Source organism: Cardiocondyla obscurior, linkage group LG09 (assembly GCF_019399895.1).
Source record: "Cardiocondyla obscurior isolate alpha-2009 linkage group LG09, Cobs3.1, whole genome shotgun sequence".
Taxonomy (NCBI): domain Eukaryota; kingdom Metazoa; phylum Arthropoda; class Insecta; order Hymenoptera; family Formicidae; genus Cardiocondyla; species Cardiocondyla obscurior.
The window spans coordinates 3,129,182-3,152,188 of record NC_091872.1 but is presented as its reverse complement, the minus strand read 5'-3'; the positions used below and the strand labels follow the sequence as shown (position 1 = coordinate 3,152,188).

General features: G+C 41.2%; 2 protein-coding genes across 2 annotated transcripts; both read right to left on the bottom strand.

Moving 5' to 3' along the window:
• Positions 1-3,140: 3,140 nt before the first annotated feature.
• Positions 3,141-9,168, bottom strand: LOC139105851 (leucine-rich repeat-containing protein 24). The gene has a single exon (XM_070662162.1). The coding sequence runs from the start codon at positions 7,138-7,140 to the stop codon at positions 5,227-5,229; it is 1,914 nt and encodes a 637-aa protein (XP_070518263.1). The 5' UTR covers positions 7,141-9,168; the 3' UTR covers positions 3,141-5,226.
• A 3,597-nt stretch (positions 9,169-12,765) lies between these two features.
• Me31b (ATP-dependent RNA helicase me31b) lies at positions 12,766-22,987 on the bottom strand. Its single transcript, XM_070662007.1, has 8 exons — positions 22,475-22,987; positions 21,039-21,213; positions 20,601-20,807; positions 20,353-20,524; positions 20,129-20,279; positions 19,678-19,873; positions 19,427-19,597; positions 12,766-18,881 (listed from the first exon to the last, which is right to left on the bottom strand). The coding sequence occupies exons 2-8, from the start codon at positions 21,177-21,179 to the stop codon at positions 18,585-18,587; spliced, it is 1,335 nt and encodes a 444-aa protein (XP_070518108.1). The 5' UTR covers positions 21,180-21,213; positions 22,475-22,987; the 3' UTR covers positions 12,766-18,584.
• Positions 22,988-23,007: the final 20 nt, after the last annotated feature.

The window sequence follows — 23,007 nt, the reverse complement described above, 5'->3', positions numbered from 1 at the left end:
TTCTTTGATCACAGGGGATTGCTAAAAGTGATTTAGTATAATAGAATTTCCAATCAAATGCTAAGTGAAATATTTATTACTCTCGATACAGCGCACACAAATGAAAACGACTATGTCATTTATGCAAAAAAAAAAAAATTAAAGATACAGTTATGTAAATTTAAAACATTTTTTATTTATGAACCGAATGGTATCGATTAATCACGTACCTAATGCTATGTATTTCGTTATATTATTAGTTTTTCGTAACATAATTTCTCTATCGCGTCCTAGTTTCATAAATAATTAGTGGCAGTATTGCTTTCGTGTGATTTCCCGGCGAGCTGGATTAAATTCGAATTCGTTGATTACTCTACTTATTCGGATTTTGCAAAAAATATTCCTCTTAAATAATATATCACGGGATCGGCTACACCTCGAAGATTCGCGCTTTGATTTTGACAATAATTTGCAATTAATTCTTCGATCGATGTTGCTCGTATCGAGCCGCGAGGTTCTAGACCTCACGTGTCTCATAGCAGCTTTCGTAGACAACGAGTGCTATCACTGCGTGTATTGAACCGGCATGTGGCGTTGCGGAACCTCGGTTGTGTGCCACGTCGATCGAGAGGTATATATATATATATATATAAATGAAAGAAAAAAAAAGAACTAGTGGAAATCAGATATAAAGACTCACTTGCACGCAACAGTTGACTCCCGGTTGTTTCGAGCGATCGACGTCGCCGGTACGCGCATTTTATTAAACTGGTAGTTAAAAATTGAAAGAAAAAAATGTACGCGACCATTTTTCAACCCGCATGATTTTGCGAAATGCAAGAGCCACACGATCTAAGGCGAGCGACTGCGAGTTACGGAGGTAACGCAACGACATCCGCAAAGCAGAAAAATTCACAAGCATGTACTACGGCGCACAATTTTTTTTCTTCTTTTTTTTTTTAACCTCGCGTATATAGGCGAAACTGTGTGTAAAAATTTTGAACAAAAATTTTTTTTTTTTTTTGCCGAGAACGAATTTGATTCGCGTAGATTAACGAGTGGATCGGTACGAACGGTAGGCGGGATACGGCGTTCCTCAAATCGAAATTGTTACGGAACGAAAATTTCCGCGAGAAATAAAATGGGAGGAAATGGAAACCAGTTATTCGTAATCCGTTTATTCGAAAGATAGCAATTAAAATCGCGGATAAATAAATACATAAAAAAGAAAACAGGACTGCATTAATTATGAGTTTCGAAAAAATGGGTCGCCCAGTTTCGTAGAGATCGTTTCATTTCCTTTACACGCGTGCGGCCGTATATCAACTCTCATTCGCGCGAGAAGAATGGCGGTGGACTAAGCGACGATCACCTCGTTTGAACGTAACTGCTGTCACTCGCTTAACATGCCTCGTGGACTTTTCTCCTTGCTTAGGATCGGTTAATTACTGCGACTTTTCATTACAAACAGACGGAAAATAGAAATTGTGAGGCGGAGCAGTTTCGTAATTCTCGTGGCTGCTCTTAAAATATTCAGTACAGTCGTGTCAGGGCAGTTAACGTTATTTGCTTACATGTCACGCGTACGTCACCGCGATCTCACCCCCTTTTCTTTAGATGTAAGAATTAATGCAAAAGTCCGAGCGGGGGTGCTTAATCGTTTGTGTGTGCACGCGACATATCGTCCGGAGTAGCCGCGAGCGCTGTTTCCGGGATGCTGTTAATTGTTTTTTTTTTCTTTTTGGTTTTTTTTTTTTGTTTTTTTTTTTTATTTTTTTTGATATGACGAATACGGCTTCGAGATCATTGAGCAGAGAAAAACCGGTCGTTCCACGCGATACGCTATAGAACAATCGGTGATAAACGCAAAAGCGCCGAATTTGCGGAGGCGCGCACACGCACGCTATCTCGGCCGCGTGGTTTTTCGACGTAAACGGAAAACGCGTACGCGCAAACACACGCGTCTACACTCATCCCACATACGCACGCACACGTAAACGCACGCACACGGGTATATGCTTATATACGACATACAAAATGAACGCACGTCGACATACTTTAGATGGGGATCGAACGAAACTCGCGACTGGCGGTTTGACTTATCGTCAGATCGAGTTAGCTTGCCTCCTCGTAGGGGTAAAAAAAATGTCTCCGGGACAAATTGGTGCCTGAGGAAATGGCTCGTAACTTTGATTAAATCGTTCAGCTGCCACAAGAACGGTAAGCCCTTTTCGTCGCGGACAAATTAAAGTAATTACTCCATTTTTTTCCCCCTCGAGAAAAAGCAGCATACTAAATTTAAAAATACGCGATGCGCAAAAAGAGAAAAAAAAAAAAAAAATTATAAAATAAAAATATTCAATAAAATAGAAATATTCGACGAACAAATTGAAAAAATATGACGAGGAAATAGATACGAGCTTCTCTATTGTTACAAAAATTTTTATAATGTTTTATACGATTGTAGGAGGCACGTTGCTCAACATAACTGTGTTAAATATCCCGTTATTTTCTCCAAATTGATCATTCGAGACGTGACGGTTAAAGTTACCCCTAGGAGTGTAGTAATTCTACTTGACAGTTCGGGTCACCGTTGAATGCGTAGATCGACAGAGCCTCACTTACGTAAGACGCCAATACCGGGCATAAGTCAGCCAATCAATCGCGAAATCCAGCTTTAGTGATTGAGCAATAGTATATGTTCGCTCGCGATTGGTTTAAGGACTTATCGCGCAATCTTATGCGATCGATTCCAATGGTTGCACGTACGTACGAAAAGAAAAGACAACAACCGAAACCTGTACTCCGGATTCATCGTCACAACGCGCGTATCCGCAAATGGCATTTTATTAATATTAAAAAAGCCTTGAGCTTTAATATCAGGCATCATCAATATTATTGATTGACATCGTTGTGCGTTTGTTGTATGAATTTAACATGATATACATATCTTTAACGCCGAATAAATATGAAAATAAATTGCAAATTGTTACGTCGCACGCTAGGATATCGACAACCACCGCTAAATTTAACGTTACATAAAATAAGGAATTTAATCAAAACGCATTCTGAATAAAATGAGATTCGAAGGAAATAAATAAATGAATTTCGCATCGGTTAAAAGCGTGGCGAATTTAATACCGAATGTCAGAGAGAAAAAAAAAAAATATAGAGAAAAGAAAAAAGAAATAAAAATTGGTACCTCCCGCCAAGAGGTTTGCGATTGTGATCGAACTAGAGAACGTGCGGTCGTGAGTATGGATCCAGAGCAGCATCCGGCCGCCATATCCCTTACTCGATCGTTTTCGCGAGGCTCCGTCTCGGACGCGAGAGCCACTCGGACCGGCCACTCGAAGCAACAATATAGACTCCGTAATCGTGAGAGTTTGTCGACCGTAGCTTCGAGGGAATAACTCGATGTTGACTCAACAAGACTACCCCTCGCGTATTCTCCTAATTGAGAACGCGCCATTTTGCCAGCGCGAGTTTCCCGTCCCGTCGAATAAATAATTCCGTCGTTCGTTTTTATTTCCCTTTTTTTTTCCTCTCTCTTCGCTTTTGTTTTTTTCTTTTTCTTTTTTTTTCACCGAATTGACTAGAAAAATTTCGCGAAAGATACTTCGTAGCTTAAGCGCCGTTTCTCGCTTCCTACGCAATTCTACGCGTTATCCTCATTATCGGAAACGTGCACTGCCAGTCTTCTGTACTCGCCGTCTTAAGGGGAGCGACCTAACGCATATTTTTTTTTTTTTTTTTTTATCGGGGAGATTTTAACTTCCCAATAGATCCAAATCGCTTTGGCTTAGCCGTTATACAAATGTATTACCCGTCGATATTGTGCTGCCCAGACAATGAAGTGGCCGGCGTAGCGTATCGTCATCACTTCCCTGACTTGATACACGTCGTGTGTATGCACTTCCTGTAATGCACTCCGTGTGCACGAGACGTCGCCTTGCGGTTGACGCGATCGACCGATCTTTCATTGCTGCGTTGCACAGAATGGAAACGCCAATATTTTGAGAGATAATAGTGTCAATCATTGCGAGTGTAGGAGAGTCTTAATGAACGTGTATCTAAATTTGGATTCTCGTTGAGTTTGCAGTCCCGATTGCCGAGAGATTATCGCGAACTTGAGGACTTCTGGACAAAGTACTAATCGCGAAAATCTTATTAACAATCACACAAACGATATTCATGTATATTTAATTAAAATACAAACAACCCTCGGGCAGCTTCCGAGCCGTTCGAGACCGTACGTTTACGCCCGTCTCACTCGCAACGACGAACATTATCATCTTCGAACGTTGACCCCTTTTCTTTTTTAACATCCTGTACAAGACGTTGACGATATCGAACACTGGAAGCAACCCTCGTGACACAATATAAACGGTATCAAGCGTCTACTAACCGGTTGCACCACACGCGTCGCGCACAAGACATCTTCAGCATTGTCGTTAATTACCGTCGATCGCTTTAAAGACTCACACCACTACAAACACGTTCGCAGGCGTTTATTCGCGACGAGCACGGGCACGGGGTGGTTCTCCGAAAGAACTCAGTCGTTTTTTTTTTTTTTTTTTTTTTTTTTATCGTATCGTCTACGCGCGCGGCTCGAGAAGGTCGTGTGAATCGCACGCGATGGCCCTTTTACACGGTCATACCGACCAGTTTATTCGCGTTCGAGCGAAACGTTATGCACGACGTAGGCAATTCTCGTAGACGGCCACGATGTCAATCGATCGCGGCAACGATTCACGCGTTCGTCGACCTCTCAAAAGCTCCTAGCATATTCGATTCGCGTACTAGTTATGGCAGTCTTTAGGTGTGTGCGTTGCTCGCGCTTTTGTCTATAATTCCGTACAATTGTACCGTACCTTCCCGATTGCAGAACGCCCTCGCCGACTCGCTGTTTCTAGTTGTACGTGAAATTGTATAATGCAGTATCTTCGATCACTACGCGTAAACGCTTTCGTCAAGCAGCGAGAAGTAGTCGGGCACAACAGTAATGGCGCGTTGCAGTCGGTCATCGTCCCACTGGCGCGAACACACTCTCAAGCGCGAGATTCGTCCGACACAATTTTACTCCTGTTCACTACCGCGCGTCCGGCACTCGCGAGGACAACTCTTTCTTCTTTTTTCTCCCCCCTGGTTCCCCCTCCTCCTTTAGCAGTCGGTGTCGTCCTCCTGGTGCCGCCTACGTAGCTCCAGATAACGGTGCCGGGCGTCGCAGTAATGAAGTAGCGGTACCTAGACGTCGGTACCGGTGCCCTCCTGATAACCCTCGTCGGGCGAGCTGCGCGTAGATCCCAGGACGCGTTTCAGCGCCGAGACCGGCGGCAGGACCGGTACACCCTTCTGCCAGACTCTCATTTGCTTCGCGCCGGGCGGAAATTGCTCGACGGCCGGCCCGACCACCGCGAGCTGCTCCTTCGACGGGTACGCGTTTACCGAGACGGCGGACGTTCTCCCACAGCTGTCTCTGGCCTCCCACAGGCAGCTGGTGTAAAGCATTTTGCCGGCGTCGTCCAGCGCTTCAACGCGGCCGTAATCGGCGACGCCGTAAGGCGTGATATCCTCCGCGGAACCGCGCCGAGTGTCCCTAATGAGATCCGGATTATCGATCGGCATCAAGGACGTCGTCGACGAGAAACATCCGGCGCCCGGTATCGCCGCCACCGCGGGTTGATTTTGGTCGTCGAAGCGACTGATCGTGCTATATTCGCTCTCCTGCACCGCAGCGTGCGGTCTCTGCACGTAGCTAAGATGCAACGACGCGGGCGGTTTTGATTCGAGCGCAAACGACGTCGTTTCGATTTCCTCGTGTTTCCTGCGAGTGGTCGAAGTAGCGGACGGCGGGTTGTTATCGCCGCCGCCGCCACCGCCGCCGCTATTACCGTTACCGACACCGTCGCTGGACGCCGCTTCCATCGGCGCCGATGGTTTCACATCCTTGAGCGGCATTCTACGCAAACGAATAAATAGCACGAGAATGATGAGCAGGATAAACAGTATGAGCACCACTAACGCGGCGGATATGCCCGCGATCTGGCCCGAGCCCAGAGTCGACATGCCCGCCGTCCTCAGGGACACGTGCAGGGTGAAATTCGCTTCGACACAGCCAGCGGGGTTCTCGGCGACGCAGTAGAACTCGCTGGAGTCGGCCTCTTGCGCGTTGGTAAGAACGAGGGTGCTCCGCTTTCTAAATTGGCCCTCCTCGAAGATGAGAATTTTTTGATAGCTGCTGAAGGCCGAATGATTGGTCAGCAGCCGGCCGTTCCAATACCACTTGACCTTTGCGGGCGGTATCGCGCTCACGCGACACACGATACTAGCGTTTTCGCCAATGGTGGCCTCGGCGTAGCGGCTGGCTATCAGCAAGATCGGCCGGCAGGCGAAGTCATCGATACCGAGGTCGGTGAAGGCACGGTCGAGCAATTGTTGAGGCCCGTGGCACACGGGCGCCACGATGGTCGGTAGATTATGCTTCACCAGCCACATTTTCATCTCGCGTAGGTGACAATCGCAGATCCACGGATTTTCATGCAGCTCGATACTGGTTAGCTTGTTGAGTGGCTCGAAAGTGCCCGGGTGCAGGGTAGACAGCTCGTTGTTGCTCAGCTTGAGGCTCTCAAGCATCTCCAGTCCGCGGAAACCTTTGGCCTCGATCTCGACGAGTTGCGTATACGACAGATCGAGCTTCACTAGATTCGGCGTGCTCTTGAACGCGTGCGAACGGATTCGCTTGATCGGGTTGTACGCGAGCACCAGGTCGCGCAAAAACGGTGTGTCGGTGAAGCTCAGGCTCGGCACCGCGGTCAGCAGATTGTTGCTGAGATCGAGCTCCACGAGATTCGTCAGGCCGGCCAGTGCCTCGCCGTCTATTCGGTCGATACGGCACTCGCGCAAGTAGAGACGCTGCAGATTAGTCAGCCGCACGTGTATAAATATATTATTCGGCAAGTGACGGATGTTGTTGCCGCTCATGTCCAGCACCTGGGTCTCCGGATCGATCCACTCCGGTATGCTGGTCAGCTCGCGATTCACGCACTCCACCGTGCGCTTCCCGCTCTTCCACTTGCACGAACACTTGTCGGCGCAATTGTCGCTGGCCGTAACGCCGAGCACCGTCACCGCGTACAGTAAAAGCACCGAGACTCCCATGACGGATCGTTATTGTCGTCGTCGTCGCAGCAAACTTGGACGACCCGCGAACTCGCCTCGGCTCTTCTTTCCCTTTCTCTCTTCGCGCTTTGCTTTCCCGACGACACTCGGGACTCGCGTCGTCTCAACGGCGGCCGAGAAGCGTCTTCCGCACGGGAAAGGCTCTCGCGACCGATCTGACGCCCATCTTCCTTACCTCCGCGTTCTCGCACTTTATTCTTCTCTTCCTCTCTACCTAAGGTCGTCTTTCTTACGATTCTTCTTTTATTAGCCGCTGCTCCTTTCCCACACCTCGAAATTTATACGGAGCCGCCCGCTCTTCCTCGCTGCGCACTGTGGCGAACTACGAGGGGAATCGAAATTGAACGGACCCGTCTCGTCCATTCGCAAATCCTTTCTCAGCACCCCTTTGCCACTATGGCATTCGATATTCGTTCCTCCGTCTTCGCTCCGCGAGCAGCGCGCGCTCGACGAGCCCAAACCACCGAGGACGTCCCCTCGGATTTTCGATCAGCCACTTTGCCGAGTATCCATTGGCGCCGTCACACGTGCGCACACGCGACCAGCACATACGACGTCACTACTAAGCGGACGAGCGGGCGGACAAACCCTCGTCGTCGTTCTTACGTAAATCTGCGTCCTCCAACATGCACCACTTGCGTCGTCCCCGACGAGAAGCTCCTCGACACCTCCGCCACGCCGTATCGACTGTAACCGCACCACTACCACCAGCGACGGCACCTCCACCGCTACCACCAGACCACCACCGCCACCACTCACATCACCGACCACCGCTGCTACTACGGAAGCACCCCTGATATCCGAATTCTCACGAGGTACCCCGTCGTGCTAGGCGAGCGTTACGCTGCTCTCGTTGCGCGGGGGCCAACGTACGAGGGTTCGCGAGTATCTCCCCGACGGCGTACCCCTCGCTTTGTTCTCTCTGTTTCTCTCTTTCTCTTTCTTATCCCCCTTTCACCCACTCTCTGTATTTGTCGACATCTGCCTCTCTCTCTTTCTCTCTCTTTCTCTTTCTCTCTCTCTCTTTTTCTTGACGCTTTTATCTATCGTTCATCCGCGCGCGCGCGTTTCCTCGCTTGAGGGAAAAAACGGCGACGGCGACACCAGCGACGTTCGGCGTCGTCGTCGTTGTTGAAATGCGAGACTGCGAAACCCCCGGCAGCGAAACAGAGAGACACCCTCGCGCACGGCTTTCCTCTCTTCGTATCTTCATCTCGCATCGCCCTCTCTCCGTCTCTCTCTCCGTACGTCCGTGCGTCCGTACCCCGCTGGCATCCCCGCGTTTCAACCCTCGCACCCTTTGGCACTCCCCTCGCCTCGTTGCACACGCCGGGCCGTTCGGGAGGGAAAACGCCAACGCGAAGTAGGGCGCACCCTTCTTCTGTTCTCGCTATAGGGTGGTCGAAAGTACTCGAGAGGTAGCAGCTAGACGATATCGGAGTGAATCCTGCCTTTGATGTTGAAGCCGGGGTTGTTTGACTTTAAAAGCCTGGGGGGTTTCGTGAAATTAAATTGTCAGAATATTTTCAAATGGCTCGCGATATTGACGTATAAATTGTGCGAAATAACGAAATCTTTCATAAAATGTTTTCCAGGATTAAGTATTTAAAAAATTGATTACTGAATATTATTATAATCCGAATTTTTTACAACACCCCGTATGCCAAACATACACACACACACACACACACACACACACACATACATATTCACCCACAGACTTACCATCGTGATTCTACCCCTCGTACCCTGATATCGCGCGTACGTTCTCCAGTATCCCTCCCCCTTCTCCCTCTCTCTCTCGCTCTCTTTCTGTTTCATTTCCACCCTGTCTCTTCTCTCCCCCATGCCGCCTACGGATACTCTCCCTGTAACAAATCCCCACTTTCAACCCCCGGCGGCGGTGGCCGGCTCGTGCGCCCTACACACCGAGTCGAATCGGGAGCATTTCCACCCTCCACCAACGGTCGGGTAACCCCACCCTGGTGGAAGAGCGGGGGGACACCTTCTATCCCTAAACGGGTATGACGGGGGGCGCGCGCATATCGTAGTCGCCGCTATATTCGCCTTTCTTCCCCCGGATCTCCGCGTCTCCGTCACGAGAGCCTCCGCGCTTCGCGTCTCTTTATCCTCGGGAACTTTCTCCCCCCTGACCCTTTTCGCCGCCCCGTTCTGCCGATCTCGCCGCCGAATCCCGCACTCTCGACATATCGAATGCTACGTCACAGCGGGGAGATATACGGCTATTTCGCAAAGTGGTTAAATGCACTGCCAGATTACGGGGGGTGGAGGGCGGCGGTCCTGGCGCCCGGCGCCGCCGTCGGCCCGACCGCGATATCGGCTACGGAATCGTAGAATTCCATCGTAGAATTCCACCCGCGTGGTGAGCGAGATTCGTGGTCTCTTAAGATCCCGTATTCCGGTCGCATACTAGGCGCTAAACGCGTGCCTGGCTGATTCTCGTGCCGTACAAACAAGCGACGTTACCACGGGACGTCGATTAATTTTAACGACAGTTCAATTGTCCCTCCGTTTTTCCTTTACGCCCGACGTTTTTTTAAAAAAAAAAAAAAAAAAGAGAGAGAAAGAGAAAAAAAACGCAAGAGACCACTGAACTGTTAGAAGAGGGATGAACTTGATGTTAGAACTCCGCGAGAGATACAACATCTCCTTTATGATGAATTTACGAAGGCGGCACAACGGAGAGATTGATATTTTATTCATCATCGTACGCTGTAATTGAAAAACATCCCCCATTCTTCCGTACCTCCGGACTTGGTTAACACAATCTCCCCAATCTCGAGTTCACGTACGCTCTAAGGATCGGTTCTAAAGCTCCGACGGTCGCACACTTCGACAGCCGCACTTAGTGCGCTAAATGTGGCGACGAAGATAGAAACAGAAATACGGGTCAGGATATTTTTCGTTTCTTTATACCGCCGTCTTTCTCCGCGCAGCATCCTTGTATCCTTCTACGTCGCTATCGTCGTATTGTCGTCGCCTATATATTCGAGCCGAGGGGGAATGTGTGTGGCATACGGACTCCCTCGACCGTACGGAATCTCTCTTGCTCTTTTCCACTCCCCCCCTCGCTCTTGTTCTCCCGCCGGCAGAGCCTCGACCCTGCAAACGACTCGTGGAAAAATAATTCAGAAAATGAGAGAGCCGTGGAAAGATGGTATCCGGTCGAGACCGAAAGAGACGGAGGGTTAACGGCTGGATTTGGCTACGCGGCGCGAGAGGGATGACACGTTAGCGGTCGTCGACGAGATGGAGAAGTGATTCGCAATGTGTCGTGTACAAATTCTCCCTCGAGGACCTCTTAGACCTAATTGGCCGTCCGAATCGATATCTGCTCGTCCGTTGTCGGCAAAATTGCGACGTGTTCTCTCTCTTTCTCACTCTTGAAAGGGGAAGAGAAAAAAAAAAAAAGAAATAAAGGAAAGGGAGGAACGATTCAAAGTGACGAGAAAATAAATCTTACAGAATTGGTCCGGAAGAGGGTCGTAGAATTGCGCTTCCTTTCGTTATTTCATTTAGCGTGCTTTATGAAAATAAATAGAATTGACCGTATTGTTTTGTTTTAAAATTGATATAAACGCCAGGCGGGGAACGTAACTCGAGATAGATATGCAAAAGTGTAGGTGTTCTTGGAACTTGATTGATTGATAGGAAAAATTAAAAGAGTAAATTGAAAACTTTTAATCATATTTTTTCTTTGATATGCAACACGTTGACTAGTACGATAAATTAATTTATCAGCAGGGAAAATCTTTAAGGTCAAACAGTACTTTAAAGTTAAAAGCTCGACACAGTTTAAAAAAAAAAAAAAAAAAAAAGGATACATAAAATATTTGCAGAAATCTAAATCGAAAGCATTATAAATATATCGGGTTTTGAAAGAAATGTATCGGACTTCGATAAAATTTAGTTAAAAATTCCATCACTTCTTGGCAGTGGAAACAAATTTCACTTTTATCATTTTCCAAGTTTTTCTATAAAATTGGAAAAAAGAAAAAAAAAAGAAAATACATACAAATCTGATAGCACGCGTGTAATACTAATGCGACAATAAATTATTATCGCAATAATTTTCTGCAAACGAAAATGGACTGAGAGCGACGAAATGAAACGCGAAGAAGTAAATATAACTAGGTTGTGCAAGAATGCAGAATGTGACATCGGACATTGCACTCGGCGGATTCGTAGGCGTTACAAAAGATAAGGGAGAAGAGAGAGAGAGAGATAGTCGATAACGCGTTTTCGGGAGCGATGCATCCACGGCGCCGTGGCGGCACGGCCCAACGACGCTATTTAAGCGACTACTTAAAATCAATAGCGGCTCAACGTTTATATCGCGCCGAGGGTCTGACAGCATAATTCTTATGCCCTCTTCTCCGCCCACTCTCCGAGCCGCGTCGGGTTGTTCTCTACGCGGATTCTGCCCGTCGCAGATCCTCCTTCTTTGAAAGAGTCGCGGAGAATCGGCCTGGAGCCGGGGAAGTTACAATAACGGCAATAGAATCGAAATACGAAATGCTTATCCGATGGTATTGGAAGTATCGATGTTTCATTTCCGATATGAATGCGTTTGATATAATACTCTTTCGCTGATGACTCGAGAAAGCATCCATCATAACGTTATATGTATATCTATATTTGCAATTATTTTTCTTCTCTCTTTTTCTTTTATTTTTTCTTTTTTTTTTAATTAATTTATAGAGACGTTGTTTTCACGAAGAATTCTCCCGGCGTTTGCAAATTAATATTGTATATTTTTGAAGATTCTAACGATACTGTATCATGCAAATATAAGTGGTCCATTGATTTCTTTAATTATATAATTATAACGTCAAACAGTTCACCTTTCATTTTTAAACCGTTCACGGAATTTGTTTGATATCGATTACCCGATTTATCTGATAAATCGTATTAAACGTTAAATGTTAAGTAGTATTAAATGTGATTAGAGGAAAATGCATACTTCGTCTAGCGACAAATTAATCTGAGCTGTATTATAAGGAGGATACTTCGAGGATATCTCCATGTAACGTGGCATTCGACGTAATCCGCTTAAACATGCATTAGCTGCAATAATCCTCGGATATATCTACAAAATTTATTGCGAACTACAACAATAAGTCCGCAGATGTTTCGCAATACGAGTAAATAATGAATAGACTTCGGCAATAACTTTATGGGTGACGAGCTACATCCACACAGAACAATCTCCTTCTCTTTTACGATACTTCACTTCAATGCATTATATCACTTTACAAACAGGATTTGAAATCCGCTGTATGGCAAATTTTTTTTTTTTTTATGTTTATTAAATTTAATTAAAAACTTTTTTTAAATTAAATTAAATTAAATATTTATTAAAATGCTTTTTTTTTCTTTTTTAATGTCTTGGTACTTAATTAAAAAATTTTAAGAATATGATTCTCGTGAGTGTAATCTTGAAAATCGGAACAATATAGAAAATTCACCGCTTATCTGATAATCTTGTTATGATAACATGAGAAATATTCGTTTTATGTAAAAGAAGGAAAGTTTGGTCGGTAAATCGAATATATCAGGATTTATAAAGTAAAAAAATCTGTGTATTGTGTATACTGAAACAGAATTTTTATTAAGAGATAATCAGTTTTGCTGGTTTATCCCTTTAAGGAAACAAAATCGACATAAGACTTAATAGAAGGGTTTGAGCTAACAGACGGAGGTAAATAAAAAAAAAAAATTATAAATTTTTTTTATAGTCACGCGCAAACCCATCTTTACAATTTGGAAAAAAAAATGGTAACATTAGAACTTCGTAATTTTGTTTTCTACCGCTTACAAATTGTTTTCCAAAAAAAAAAAAAAAATAAACGGCAACACATAATGAGAATAAGTCTTGACAAATGCACATAAAAATCAGAAATACAAAAGAGTATTTCATCTGCACACAATTACGCGTGAGTCGCGAGTTATTTGTTAATATATTGCAAGCTGTATAATACCGCAAAATTATCTCACTGTGTATTCATATATTTAGACGCACTCTTCATTAATTATATAATCCTAATTGCATCAATTATAAAATACAAATGCAGTAAAGTTGTTTTTTTTTTTTTTGTAAGAATGTAATGAATACAAGAAGATCTTCGCAATCTTTTACTGCTTGCAATTTACAAACAACCGAAACTCAGATTTCAACGTCACAAAATAAATCGATGTCCGTTACATAGTGTCAAAAATTCATCGTTCATATTTCGTTAATAATAGCAGCAATAATATTAATAATAGTAACAAAATATTATCGCATTATAAGTAGCCGTTTAGATATGCCATTTGAGTGGTTTCGCAATTTGATAAACAAGTGTACATAATAATAAGTTTTTTTTTAACAAAATGGTAAAGCATGGATAGTTGATAAACTCATATTGTTTTTACATTTCGAACAAATTATACCTTTTTTTTTTTATTTTTTTTTTTATTTTTTTTTTTTAATGTTTTTCGTATATTGGAGATCTAATTCCAATATCATTAATCGAGCTGCGTATGTTATTCGAACGCGAAAAGATTGTTCGTATAGATGTTAAACTTCCGATGCGATCGATTTGTTGGGAATGTGCTTGCACGCAGCTCGCCGCATTGGGTTAACCAATGGAAATAATTCAGGCGAAGGTACGAGATCTACGAGATGTGCTGTTAGAGAGCTCGTTCTCAAGATGTTCCCCTTCACACTTACGATTTAAATCGTAGACAGTTGAGAAGTAGAATTTACTACCCTCCTCCAGATAGGATCGAGGAGAGTCCTTCGCAATTGTCGCATATACCCGGATGTTAACACATTTACTTCCGAAATCGTATTTCTACGTCGCACGAATTACATTCGCTTACTTTCATATCAAGGGCACTCCTTATTATATCCAAGATTGGTTGCGGGAACCACACTTGGATATACCTTATGGACCAGATGTGAAGACGTGGTAAAAGATACCAAAGTAAAAAAATATTTACTTTGGTGACTTGCAGCTACGAAACGCGCCACGGGCGTACTCATAAACTTATTTTCCAGCTTTTTTTTTTTCTTCTTTTTTTGTCGAAAAGGATACGCTTCTGTATAATTTAGAATATAGGAACGGCAATATAGAGGTACGGCTGCAAGAGAGGTAAAGAGTTATAAAATTACCACGTTCTTCAGTCTGTTCACGCAACATTGCTAATCAATGTTCCTTCCACTTTTTTTTTTTTTTGGATTTTTTTTAAGCCCACTTTTTTCTAAGTTTATATATTTCGCATAAACATCACTCTTTAGAAAGAGTCAAATACAGCACGTTATTTTTTTTCTTAGTATTGTTAAATAGCAATACATGGACGAGATTTTTTTTTTTTTCAGAAGTCTTTTAATTTTCAAACATCATGCATCGATCGTTTCAAGATCAGTAAGAATTTTCAGTCGAAAATAATTTTTGATTAGAATAGAGAGTACTTTATAAAAATTTTATAAAACAAAAAAAAAGTTTGAGAATGCTTGCTTATTAACACGGGCTAATTGACTCTTTCAAAAGTTGAATAAAATACATTTCGCAAAATAGATTCCACAAAATGGATCTATCGATGTTTCCAATTACAGCACAGTAAGACTAAGTCTTTTCTTCTTAGTCTAAATAATATTGCCAAAAGAATTTCCAAAGAATTGCTTTAAGCAAAACAATAGGAAAAGCTAATAGAATAAGAGCAGATTTTTCGTTTGTAAATGGGAATATCTCGCAGATTAAACCGTTTGGCGAAACAATTGTTATTACATCGAAACCCATTTACAATTGTATATTAAGTAGATAATAAAATGAAGGGGGACTGTAATATTAAACTATGGCGCAATCGCGTGCGATTTTGATCGACCAAATTAATATGCAGTGGGCGACAGACAATTTGATCAACAAAATCGCACATTGGATTAATTCGTTACAGTATCTTTGCGTTTAACAGTGACACAAAAAAGAACCCGATAAATTATCAAATCGCAGCAGATATAATTGCTGGTCTTCCGGTCTGGTCTGGTTGTTCAATTTATTATACGTGGTCAACGTCACCATCATCGTTTGGCAGATCATTTGCTTCCGTTATCTCGGTCAAGCAGAAGACAGCGTTCTGAGTACGTCATTCAATCGCGATCGTATAAAATAGATATTGCCGATAACAAAATTTTTCGTAATATCAACACTGACTTCTCGCTTACATTCAACAGATATTGTATCTGCCCGTATAGTAGTGACAATAGTAGCTAAATGTTGTCAAAAAAAAAATTTTGCCGAATCGAAAATTATTTAAGAAGCAAATAGAAATGTAAAATATAAAAAGACGCATGACGCTTTAACGAGCACGGTACATCGTGTTTCGATGTATTTCAATTATCATATCGCGTTGTGTTTCTTTATATGATATAATCTTTGCGCGCGATTTCGTTACATTACATTAATTTATCTTCTTTTTATCCAGTCGCGCGTGAATCACGAATACGCGTGTACGTTTCTGTAAACCGAGCAAGAAGTTGCAAGTTATTTTGCAACTTACAGCCTGGTTGTAATTATTATGCAACTTAAAACTCGCGGTAAACGATTATCTTGCAACTTATAGATCAATTTACAATAAATCCGCGTAAACAAAAGTCGCAATCGCGCAGGGTATCGTCTTACGTTTACCTTTTTAACGTTATATTGACGAGTCAGACATATGACATACGCGATCAAGAATGTTTAAGTTTTCCAGAACCGTAGAGTTATACACGCGAAATGAATTACATTTCGTGATACAATAAAAGAACTTGCAAAGCCCGTAATAAGCTAAGTCGCGAGTATGATAGCGCATGTTCATTTACATTAGATTTTACAAAAAAATGCGAATCTTTCTCTCGATAGTTAGCTGCCTGCGCTACGATGGTATCCTCTACGAGAATGGGGACTCGCGGAATATATCTCGACTCGAAAATATACTTAGAACTCATGTCAACCTTAAGCCATGCACTCGGTGTCGCTACAAACGAAAATTACGTATATTGGTCGAAGGTTGAAGGCAACAAGCATGAACAACCATTCGACCAGATCATCATTCTATACACATTCGTTCAATGTCCAATTTGCAATTTTAATTTCCTCTTTTTTTTTGTGTCAGTAGTTATTTCGTTACTGTTTATCTATTATCTACAGTTTCCGTGATAAGCTCGTAGTTTCTGATATTACAGTCCTAATTATACATTTGATGCATTCTTTCCATATCTTTCGCATCCAAAAACCTAAGTCATATTGGCTGGTGGTTTTCGAATTCTTAAATTTCACCTATTATTATGCATGCCAAAGAATAAATTTCTTGCACATTTTTATACTCTTTTTCCCGTGTCTATCCATAATTTTATGGAGATTTTTAGAGATTCTATGTCGATATTAATACAATAACTTTAATAGTTATCTTTTGCGAGAGTTAAAGTATTTTTGGTGCACCTTACTTGCACTCCGCGTTTTTTATGGAAAATCTATTAATTTTAGCAATAAATTCCCGCAATTTATTAGACCTCAATTTCAGCCTCGAAACACTGCTGTTGCATAATTAAACATAGGCTGCAATTGAACATATGTTATTATCAGGCATAGAATCTCTATTTTTATTTGAGAACCCACCAGCCAGTTCTTTATAAAAAATAATTATATAAAACTAGTCAATTGTACAACCTCTGATTCTCAATCACGGTACAGTAAAAAGAAGATCTAATTATATTTAGAAAAACAAGGAAAAAGAAAAAGGAAAATTCCATTATTAATAAGCAGAAAAAAGATAGTTTTAGCGTTGATAAGTGATTTGAATTTCAGAGTTGTATGATAATTATTGACAGATAACAAAATCAAGCCATGATCAAATATTACAACTGATATTTAATATCCAAATTTTATAAATCGCTAAGGGCAATTGATTTTTATATTTATATATATTTATATATATATATGTATATTTATATATGTATATATATACATATATATATATACATACATACATACACACGACCTTCTTGGTGTTAAGAGCAATTTATATATATGCGCAACAGTACAGATTTTCCGCAAAAAACGCGGAGTGTAAGTATACAAGAAAAATTGGCATTGCTCACACTGGAATGTGAACGTAAGGTGCACTAAAAATACTTAAACTTTCGCGAAAGATTTTTATCCAATAAACAAACGAAAATAATTGTCAAAGTTATTATATTATGGTTAAACACGGGAGAGTATAAAATGTGCAAGAAATTTATTTTTTGGCATGCGTGATGTAAATGAAAATTAAGAATTCAAAAACCACCAGTTAATGACTTAGGTTTTTGGATGCGAGAGATATGGAGCAATACGCGATACCAAAATATTTCATATTTGAGGAAAATTCTCTTTGAACGGAATATTAATGGTGATAGGTGGTTTCAATTATGTTTAAGACTATAATATCAGAAACTGTGAGCTTATCACGGAAACTGTAAATAATAGATAAACAATAATGAAATAACTACTGACATCGAAAAGAAAAAAATAGAAAAAAAAAAGAAAGAAAAAAAGAGGAAGTTAAAAGTAATTTTTAATGAGCATACGAATTAGTATACTGTACTTTGTGAGATTGGCCGATAGATTTTTTTTTAAATCATATATGCCCTTTTTCTTCATTGTTACTGAACAACAGAAGAAAAAAAATACTGGAAGAATGAAGCCGTTGTATAAAAATCCTCTATTAAAACGATGTGGTATGTTCTCGTATGACGTATTTACAGTTATGATAAAATGCAATGATTGATTATTATGTTATTCACATATCTGTTTACATTTTGTGCACTTTGATAATGGCTTGACTCTGATTTGTTTTAGCTTATGTACATTTAAATGTATTTTTTTGTACAAAGAAATGATTCGCGCCGACATTCGCGCGACACTTTAATCACTCAGCTTATTATTACTCATACTTAGTACGCTTTATTTACAAGTGAACTCACTCTTTGACACACTTCGACACACACTTTAAATTCTTTGAGCGTGTGTAAAGCTTCATTTTACCACAGTGCATCGAAACTAAAATCGGGCACCAACCAATTCAAATTTTAATTTGACTAAATGATTAACAATGACGAAGAAAATTAATCATGAAAAAATTGACAATTAAAATAATTGATTGATGAAAGTAATCGTTACTCATCGATTTTTTCATGATTCTTTTAATTATTTCCATCAATTATTTAATCAAATTTAAAATTTTAATTGGTTAATACTCGATTCTGTTGAATTACTACTGTTAACTATTAATCGCGATTGGTGATTAAAAAGAATGTAACTGTTAATTACAATTAACAATTAACAGTAGAAATTCAATAGTCAATCGTTACTTAATTCTTTGCCAAACACTGATCGAAACTACTTGGACACGTTGCCTTCTTCCATACTATTATTGTCTTCTGGTCTCGCCACGTACAAACTGGGGTCTATCACCTTTGGAATAGGTTTAATTTCTGTTCCAAGCTCTTGTTCGATACGATGTAGATTGAAGCGATCTTCATACGTGATTAGGTTAATTGCTATACCTAAGTGGCCGAATCTTCCAGATCGGCCGATTCGATGCAGATATGTCTCTGCCATCTTCGGAAAATCGAAATTGATTACGACGTTCACAGCTTGAACATCAATACCGCGGGTAAATAGATCACTGCTCACCTGCAAAAACAAATATATTAAATTAAAACAGCAATAAAATATAATTTTTTAATTTTGACACATTTACATAACTTGTTTCAATATATACAGGGTGTATCATTCCATATTGACAAACTGTCAGAGTTAGATAGGTCTCGTGGATACAAATTAATAAGTCCTGTGCTATTTTGCAAAATTTTTAATAGTTATTGAGAAAAAAATTAATTTGTCTAGCGCAAGAGCGACAAGAAAGCTACGCGTGAGTGAGCGCGACAGGCGACGGCACCATTTTTAGCTACTCGCCTGTCGCGCTCCTCACGCGTAGCTTCCTTGTCGCTCTCGCGCTAGACAAATTAATTTTTTTCTTAATAACTATTGAGAATTTTGCAAAATGGCACAGGACTTATTAACTTGTATCCACAAGACCTATCTAACTCTGACAGTTTGTCAATATGAAATGATACACCCTGTATATTGAGAATAAAGATAATATAATTATTATATATAATTAAAACTGAAATAAAACAGTTTATTTAATTTAGCGTATTAGACGTTAGTTCACTTACGAGATTTCGGCATAATCCTGCACGGAAATCATGGAATACGCGATTTCGGTGTGCCTGCGCCATTTTCGCGTGTATATAATAACAGCAATATCCAAGGTCTGTTATTTTCTTAGCCAGCAACTCAACGCGTTGCGTTGAATTACAAAAGATTATGCTTTGCGTTATTTGCAGCTACAAGATACATAATTTAATAATATATTTAATTTAAATAAAAAAATTTTTTATTTAAATTAAATTAAGTTTAATCTCACCTTGGAGAATAGCGTGTTAAGGCAGTGAACTTTTTGTCGTTCCTGTACAAAAGCGTAATATTGCGTTACGCCTTTCAAAGTCAACTCTTCCATTAAATTAATCTCATATGGATCTCTCAAGTGTTTTTCCATAAATTGTTTTACAGTCAGAGGAAATGTAGCTGAATACAGCAAAATCTGACGTTCGTGTGGTAATCTAAACAAAAAGAGCATCACGAAACAATAAAAAAAAAAAAACGACGAGTAATACAAATGATCACTTTCAGGGTAGTTGTATTATATTACATGAAACTTGCGAATAAAATTTAATAGAAAAATTCAAGTATTAAAAAAAAAATGTTTAATTAAATTTGGTAATTAAGCAGTTTTACACTGGGGAATATAATGCAACAAGTCTCAATTTAGGAAATTTGAGAAATATAAAATGTAAAATTTTCTTCTATAAACGCACCTCGATATTACATGATCCAACATTCCTTTAAAGTCTTGCGAAAGCAGTTTGTCTGCTTCGTCCAAAACTAGAATTTTACAATGCTCCATATTTGCCACATTCTTATCCATCAGATCAAGGATCCTTCCTGGCGTCGCGATTATCACTTGCACTAGAAATAAATTACAAAAATGAATTTTATATTAACACATTTATACAAGTTATTAAATCATACTTTTACTTACCTTTTTGATAAATCCTCATAATGTCGTCTCGTAGGTTGGTTCCTCCAGTGGTAACCATAACTTTTATATCCATGTGCTTTGCAAGCTCAATACAAATCTGTGATGTTTGTAACGCTAATTCTCTTGTAGGCACAATTACCAGTGCTTGGATTACGTCTTTTCTTGGGTCAACCTAAAATGACAATATATGACATTAATTCGTACAACACGTTTAAAGTACGTTTTTTTTTCGCGCTAATGTTTCATACCTGTTCCAACACTGGGATTGAGTATGCTCCAGTTTTACCAGTTCCATTTTTCGCTCGTGCCAAGATGTCTTTACCAGAAAGTGCAATGGGAATACTAGCTTCTTGGATTGGTGATGGTTTCTCCCATCCCTTTTCAAAAATTCCCATTAATAATTCACGTTTTAGGCAAAATTCTTCAAACTCGTTACCACGTGTGTCGGTAACATCCTGTAAAGTGTAATAAAAAGTTTAATTTGCAAAGCTCAATCGTGGTTGCAAGAATCTTTATTTATAGTTTATAGGCGATAAAAAAAAACTAATTTTTAAAAAAGTTTAATATTATTGCAAGAATAATTCAAATATGAAGGTAAAAAAATATATCGTCACTCATGTGCATTAGGTATTAATTTATTCTTATTCGACAATTTATTAATTTAACTTTTATATCATAAAACTCACACTTGTTTTAATTCTTTTATCCTTTGGTGGAATTTTTAATTTGGCTTTCCAACCCACATCATCCATTTTGTCTATCTCTGATTTGTTAGACAAACCAGAGTTCAACATATGATTTGAATTCATATGCGTTTCAGTCATCATTTTGGAAATATTGTAGTATATCTACTATCTTTTTCTGAGAAAAGAAAAGACATATTACTATCCCATAATAATTACATGTGCACACATATATACAATAAGTACGTATATGTTAACTAAATATTTATTTTTTTATAACAATTTAAAATTACATATAAATTTTAATTAAATATCAATAATTATATCAGGAGTTTCTCTAGCCATATTCAAAAATATGTATCATGTCAGCGAATCATGCTGTTGTATTAACGTCTGAATAGAAGAAGACCAAACAAAATTGACCTATGTGGCTGTGTATGCCCACAGGTACTGTGTTTGCCGTTATAAATACATTCGAATGTGCTAAGGAGTTTTTGCATGTTTGGATGTAGAGAGCAAGCATGAATATATTCAGTAGATGAAACAGTTAACTGTACAACAGAAGAAATTCAATTTCTGATTATCATTCGTAATATCCAGTGACCTTAACATTTACATAACTGATCGAAAATTCTCAACGTCATTGTTTTTATAAAATAATACTTTACCAATTTAATTAATAGTACATTAGTTTCTTAGAAAAATTGTATGCGAGACAATTTAGAATTGCAATCCATTTTACATTCAAGTACAAATTTTTTTTTTCCGTTTCAATTGTAATTTAAATCGTAGCACGCGTTAAGAAAAGCCGGAGACTCTCTCGGTACTATTAAGACTTATTATGTGGAACGTATTTGAAGAGTATTACTCTAACAACAAAGGGACAAAGAAACATCGCCGCCACCGAGACTTATCTGTCGTTGTATATCTCGGAATGACGAGGATACCGTTTCGAAAGTTCGGAAATTAAAAACGGTGAGAGGCAAGGCATCGGTAGAGCCACCGTTAATCGCGGGCACCCGATGCCGCCGCGGACTCGCTAGGGAGATTTCGATCGCGCGACCACTCAGGCCGTTGATAACGCGATATCCTCGTGCATGCAGGACAGAGGATTTGCGCGTTAAATGTACCAGCCGGCTCGCTGCGTTTCCGCGCAATTCCAACGGACGCCGATCGCACGATGGGGGGAGGGAAGCAGGAGGGTGCTGTTTTTTTTTTTCTTCTTTTTTTTTTTTCTAGGTCGGAGAGCGCTACTCCGTTTCGCGACTGGCAGCGTTTCTGTGGTCGAAGGGATGGCCCCCCTCGAGGAGGGAGAAGGGGGGCGATAAGCCGAATTTCGCGGGGCGGCCGGCGGGACGCCGGGGGAAGGGTGGCGGCGGAGAACCGGACAATGGGGTGCAGGAGTCTCGCGCGCACGTCGTCCGCGTGTTCTTCCTTACCTTGAAAACGAATGGACGTCGATGCCGTGTGTATGTGTGCGCGGCGCCTCGGGCACTCGATCCCTCGGTGGGAAACAACACGCCAAAATGGCCGTTCTCCCAATGTCAACGATTTCGCCGAACTTGTCGCAGAACCCAGTGACCGCGTCGGGGCACCGTGTCTCCCGGTCGTCGGTGCGATGTCGCGCCGTCTGGCTTCTCCTTTTCTCTCACCACAAAGTCCTCGCTCTCCTTCGTACTCTCGCCCTCTCTTTCTCTCTCTCTCTCTCACACACACTCTCGCTCGCTCTCGCGCTCTCTCTCTCTCCCTCTCTCTCTCTCTCTCTCTCTCTCACACACTCGCTCTCCCTCGCGCTCTACCTCGCTCTGCCGCTTCTTCTCTACTCGTTACGCTTCGGAGAAAGAAAGCGTTCTCGTGTATTAACACGCGGTCCCGAATATCAGTCTCTCGGTCTGTCTCTGCGACTCGTGATTTGCGTTCCGCTTGCAGTATCTCGAAATCCCGACTGATGCACTGCGTCGAATGCGAGCGA